Source organism: Prorops nasuta, unplaced genomic scaffold (genome assembly GCF_024137725.1).
Source record: "Prorops nasuta isolate Cenicafe-Biocafe unplaced genomic scaffold, Cenicafe_Pnas_1.2 PNAS00033, whole genome shotgun sequence".
Classification (NCBI taxonomy): domain Eukaryota; kingdom Metazoa; phylum Arthropoda; class Insecta; order Hymenoptera; family Bethylidae; genus Prorops; species Prorops nasuta.
The window spans coordinates 2270689-2277052 of record NW_027116830.1 but is presented as its reverse complement, the minus strand read 5'-3'; the positions used below and the strand labels follow the sequence as shown (position 1 = coordinate 2277052).

Below are 6364 nucleotides of genomic sequence, written 5' to 3'. Positions count from 1 at the left end.
TAGTTGTTACATCACGAGTTTGCAAGGGGTTCACTTCCAATCTTTAGAATGTTTTATTTAGTGGTTAAAGCACTTAAAAAGCATTATTTCTTCTACGGCTCTACGCCTCGTTTGTTGAGGAAGCCACTATAATGTCTAGGAGAAATACCGGGGACGATTATAGAAAAGGTTTTATTCATTTTACACTCAATATTCAACTTTATTCATATACTTCGTTCATAATTATTGAGAACAATTTTCTGCCTTATCATAATTTCTTGTAATCTTACACCGGATTTACATTTCAGACACGTTTCCTTACTACTTAATTCACAATAAATAAATAAATTGTGTTAAGCAATTGTTTATAAGCATTTTTCTATTACCAATAAATATCTTGAAAAACTTTTGCTATAATTTTTAATAATAAATTAAATGTTTTAATTATGTAATAAAACTTTAAAATATATTTAATAATGTTATACATCAGGTTTAACCAAATTACGTTTCTAGGGCATGAAAATGTTTTGAGAATGTTGCTTAATGATTTCCGGTTAAAGAGCAGGCTTGTTTAACTTGATCTGAACTTTGCCAGTGTTTGACGTTGTCAGGGTCAAGTGTCTACAGAGCAGAGGATTCCAGAGGAGACAGCAGAACAAGAGAGAGGTCACCACTGAGGTCAGATGACAGAAGTGAATCCTCCCACTACAATGAAAATGATCCTAAGAAGCAGCAGAGACTTACATTTGGTTTGGGCAAAAAGCTTACTGGACCTGATCAGAAAAAGGGCATACAAATTAAACTAGGCTCCACATCTGTAAGTTGCATATCCATATACCTTTTACAACTGCCTTCATTTTTTTTGCAATATAGGAAATATATTTTTCAGAAACCTACAGTAAGGCCTACAGTATCGCAAAAACCAACTGTGGCCTCTGTTTTCAATACAGATGATGATGATGAACCAGAGGAAATGCCTGCAGAAGCTAGAATGAGGATGAGAAATATTGGAAGAGAAACACCAACTTCTGCAGGCCCTAATTCTTTCGGCAAAACCAAACAAGGCTTCTGCGATTCAAAGAAAATATTTGAGAAGACTCTCAAGAAAGCCATGGAAGAAGCAAATAAATGATTCCTCAGTTTTTAAATATTTTAACGTTGTTAAAATTTGTATAAAATCAGTGACAACTACAGAGATAGTAAGCGTTTTAAGTCAAAAGCTACAGGAATTATTTACTGAGCTATTAGTAGATCATTTTTCTTTTTATAAATTTTATCTTTTTATTCTTATGACAAAGCCAAAAAGTTAATCTAGCATACCTATCAAGTAACAATATTTTATTAGTCATTTTTCATACCTTAAATCTCATATTTCATCAGTTAGCATCACTAAAAAAAAACTAAAATTCTTTCCTTAATTAAAAACTAGAAGAAGCTAAAGTGTAATTTAAATTGTATAAAGTACTCAATAAAGTGATTAAGACAATTTCTGTTTTTTCTATATTTTATTTCATATTAAAATTTACATTTTACAGTTACTTCCTGTTCTGTTGTGCTTGACGCATGTCCTGTAAATTAAGGAGATCATTAAAAAATTATTTTGAGACCAAACCAATGTTCGCTAAAGTAAAAGTTTAGAGAGAGTCTCTCACCCTTGGAAAGTTGCGCACGGGTGGTGTCCTGATACGACGGTCAGCCTTAGACCTATTGCGTACAACTTTTGAGTGGATAGCACAGGATACGCAGTAGTGCAACTTTGCATAAAGTTTAGGTAACACATAAGTGCTATTTGGCGAAGAATAAACGCTGGCCTCGCTAATATCTCTAACAGCAGCAGCTTCCACAATGTTACGGATAACAAATTTCTTAATTGCCTTATCTTTAGGGACACAGCGAGCACAGTTGGTACATCTTACAGGATTTACATGACCTCGTCCATGCTTCGCACGTCCTCCATTTCTGCGTTTGCTAGTCTGAAAATGAATAAATATTCAGTGTTTATACACATGAATAATGCTCCTTAATATTAAATTTTAGGTTAGTTTGATAAAAAATCACTGTAGGAAACCTAAATTAAGATGCAAAGTATTCTTAACAAAAAAATAACAGTATTGTAAAACCAAATGCTTCGATTACTCTTCAAGTTATTTCGCAAAATTGTAAATTTAAGTTTTTAGAACAGTCAGAGACACATGGCGAATATTAATTTGAAGTTCACATGAAAGTACACAACTTGTATTTACAGATTAAATTTATTTTACGAAAAAAAAAAAAACGTTCTATCTTTCTGAATGAATCAAAAACCACATAACTGTTTCTCAACAAGTTTTAAAACTAGCTTATTTTAACCACAATTAACTTTAGTTACCATTTTGTTTCGTTTCGATCAAGAAAAGAACTCGGAAGTAGCTATATGAACGCAGAATGAAAATTTTTGTGAGTCAAAACTATCTACTTCCGGTAATAATTGAGTCAAAATAATTCCTAATTCCAAAAGTAAATTGCTACCAACTGTCACAGCATAATTTTGATGAATGTTTGCATTGTTGAATATTTTCATTTAATATGTGTGTAGATTGTAAAAAAATAATAGATAATAAGGTTTTATTTGAAATGCAAGCAATTTTACTTTTAATATTACAAAAATTGAAGTCATAAATGATAATTAAAAATATGTAAAAGATAACAATTTATTCAGAATTTTCAGATTTAACAATTTTGATTGGTCTACGTTTCATATTTCTAAATCGTATTTCCCCTTTCATATGACGCATTCTGTGTCTCTTCATGTCCCCCAATTGGGTAAAACTAAAGGAGCAAATGTCACAAGTGTATGGACGTACGCCATCATGGATTCTCATATGGACATTCAAATAGCATTTCCTTAAAAATCTTTTGCCACATCTTGTACACTGATGCTTTCTCTCTTCTATTGGTATATGTGTCTGAATATGAACTGTCAAGTTTTTCTTATAATCAAAACATTTTCCACAGAATTCACAGATAAAACTTCCTTTCTTATGCCTCTGATAATGAGACCATCTGGTTGTGTAACTTCTGAAGGCTTTATGGCAAATCTTACAAGTATATGGCTTTTCTCCAGTATGAATATATTCATGATTTACCACAGACTGATAAGTGGCCAATTTCTTTCCACAGTATCTACAAACATAGTTAGTGGTTTTATCAGATTTTTTATGTGCCAATAATTTTTTATTTGGCTCTAAGCCATGATCCTCCTTCATGTGACTGTTAAGATCTTCATTCTTTTTAAAAGCTGAGTCACAATTGTTACATTTATGTCCAAAATGTGTGACCCTGTGTACTTTCTGTAAAGATAAAAGTTTTAGTTATAACACGATTATTAGACAACTTAATAATGTACAATATCATTTGTATAAAATTAAACCTGACCAAGCTTGATAATCTATAAAAAGCTCTGCTACAAACGTCACATTTGTGCAGTTTCACACCTTCGTGAAACGATAGTTTATGTTCTCGTAATCTTGCGCTATCCCTAAACGATCTTTTACATACGGAGCATCTAAATTTATCCCAACATGCAGGATCATGTACGTTTCTATGTTGCTGATAAAATTCTTTATCAACAAATACCTTGGGACATGCCACACATTTATAAGTTACTACATCCGGATCATTCAACATTTCATTTTTATGTTTTCTCAGATGTCTATTTAGTTTTTGTGCTCTGGAAAATATACTTTTACAGTATTTACACTGATTACTCGGATTCTTCTTAGTACAAGAATTTCCTTTGTGAGACTCCCATTTCCAACTATTAGTGAAAAATCTTCCACATTTCTCACAGACATATTTTAATTGTACCTTTTTATACATATTATGTTCTTCTCTTTTGTGTAAAAATAAATCATATATAGAGGTACATTCTTTATAACAAGTGCAGCAGATTTTTGTATTCTCCTTATGAATTTCATTGTGAGCAACATAATGCTTCTCATCCCCAAATCCAATTTTGCAAATATGACACAAAAATAAAAAATTTTGCTTTGTCTTTTCTATTTCTGTTAGGAATATAGCTTCTTTGCTTTGTTGAGAAAATTCAGTTTGAAATGTTTGGGCATCTGAAGAAACTTCAGCTTCAACAGTACAAAATCTCTCGCTTTTTGGTTTATTATCACAGTCTTTCAAATTTGAGCATTGTTTACAAACAATAACGGTGCCCTTGTGATCAATTGTCTTGTGCAAAATTAAATCTTTCGATGTATCATAACTATTGTCACATAAATTACAAGACCATGGCAAAAGATGAATTGATTTCATATGTTCGTCAAATAAATTAATATCTTTAAAATTTATATTACACAATTCACAATTTGCCGGACCATTAATAGCAATTTCTTTTAATTCCCGTAAGGAAAGACTTCTATGATACTTAGATTCCAACTGGTTACTTTGTTTACCATCCGGTTTGATGTCTTCAGTTTCTTGAGTATCTAAGAGTTGTTTTCTTAACAAAGCATCCACCTTAACAGAGGTGACAATTAATCTGTAGCTAATATTCAAAGAGTGAATACATGGCATGCAAACGTAAGAAGGAAGCTGGTCATTCGATAAAACCTGAAACGATAGCAGTGTGTTACTTATATTTTTTGGGATAAAAGAGGTTAAAATAATATTCAAATTTCTGAAAATCTTACTATTATTGGTAAACACCTAGAAATTTTTTCAGCGATATACATATTATTGTCTTCAAAAATAGAAGCGAAATTTTCCGATAATTTTCCACACAAACGACATGTTTCTGTATTTACGTCATTCGTCAAACCATTTACAGCAACCTCAGATACGAAATCCATTTTTCCTTGATAAGTAACAAATTCAAAGGTTATTTTAGAAATCGAAATGTCAATTCTGAATTAGTAATTTAATTCCATACTTCTAGTAGCATGAGCACACACTTCCCAGTTTTCATCTTCATACCCCACGGAATCCAAATGCTCCAATTTCCATGGCTCCATTTGTTACATTTGTAACTATACATGCAATATATTTTACTATTTCTAAGGCGTAAAGGTAAGGAAGCTGTCCGTCATTTTGTTCTGATTTTGCGACGAAATGACGTCATAAAGAGTTGGAAAAATAATTCTCGATGCTGATTGGCTAGTGAGAATGGTCGGGTTCAGAAAGTGACTGCTACGGCACTGTGGCAGTACTGCCTTAGCGGAAGGATTCTGAACAGCGCCACTGCCGGTCAATCAGAATCCAGCCAATCAGTGACGAGCACTTGGCCAGTCTAAAGGTAAGTATACTGATGATATTCGCACTAATTCGCAGAGCTCAGCAGTTAGACTATAATCCCAGTAAACCATCGATTAGAAAAGAGCTCTAAAACAATTCTCAAACTTGAGCTCTGTTGGAGTATCATATTAGTGACTTTTTAGAGACTATTTTTACCCCAGTTATTTTATGAAATCTAAAATAGCTCGATCTGTGTTCTGTCCAATCTTTTCTATTAGTCCACCATTAAGTGTTCTAAAAGACCTATTATAGAACGTACATACCTATTTATGATCGAATGAAATATATAATATACTATATACTCCTGCATCTCATGGAGGATCTCTGTGGACGGGGTACACGGGGGTCTCGTGGAATCGAAATCCTCGAGGCTCGACCTGACCTAACGCGAAGAAGTCTCTTGAGAAGCAGGGGAGGACCCTGCGTCTCGCGAGACCCGAATTAACGGGAATCCGTATACCGACATTACAGGGCGAAAACTGCTTCGCATGCAGCGTCGTCATTTGTTGGCGGATTGTAAAGTTATTATAGGTTTTTGGAAATGCCAGAAGATTATCTACTGAAGTACGTTGGGTAAATTAAGAAAAAATGAACAAAATATTTGTTTAAATAAATATATTAACATTATTGAGAAACAACAATTAAATCGCAATATCCCTCAACGCACTTCGCTAGATAATGTTCTTACGTTTCCAAAAAGTCGACAAAAATGCAAATCCGTCAAGAAATGACGATGCTGCATGCGAAATAGTTTTTGGCCTGTAATGTCGGTATACGGGGATTCCCGTTAATACACTTTGTTAAAATAGTGTATTAAAATACACTGTATTATTACAATTTTTTAATATACTATTTTAATACACGAAGAAATCTCTCGACTTCTTCATATATTTGGGCTATCCCCTTTTCCATTTAAGATCGTCGGCCAAGTGTATTAAGCCTCTATTAGCTGACGAATGAAGAGCATACGAATACAACGTCTTTGAGCACCGATGAAAATTGGAATGTAGTCAGACTACATTAGAAATTTCATATAAGCACCCTCAGAACCGCCAATCGCAGCCGTTCCATTATGTGATAGAGGACAGCCGAGGACATTCACTCT

The 6364-nt window shown here is 33.3% G+C and overlaps 2 protein-coding genes across 2 annotated transcripts; one reads left to right on the top strand and one right to left on the bottom strand.

Moving 5' to 3' along the window:
- Window positions 1–1129, top strand: LOC136783352 (PEST proteolytic signal-containing nuclear protein-like). Its single transcript, XM_066743454.1, has 3 exons — window positions 1–168; window positions 591–796; window positions 869–1129. The coding sequence occupies exons 1-3, from the start codon at window positions 132–134 to the stop codon at window positions 1109–1111; spliced, it is 486 nt and encodes a 161-aa protein (XP_066599551.1). The 5' UTR covers window positions 1–131; the 3' UTR covers window positions 1112–1129.
- Window positions 1130–2655: 1526 nt separating this feature from the next.
- Window positions 2656–5097, bottom strand: LOC136783290 (zinc finger protein 260-like). The gene is made up of 4 exons (XM_066743342.1): window positions 4898–5097; window positions 4659–4822; window positions 3394–4578; window positions 2656–3308 (listed from the first exon to the last, which is right to left on the bottom strand). The coding sequence occupies exons 1-4, from the start codon at window positions 4977–4979 to the stop codon at window positions 2670–2672; spliced, it is 2070 nt and encodes a 689-aa protein (XP_066599439.1). The 5' UTR covers window positions 4980–5097; the 3' UTR covers window positions 2656–2669.
- Window positions 5098–6364: the final 1267 nt, after the last annotated feature.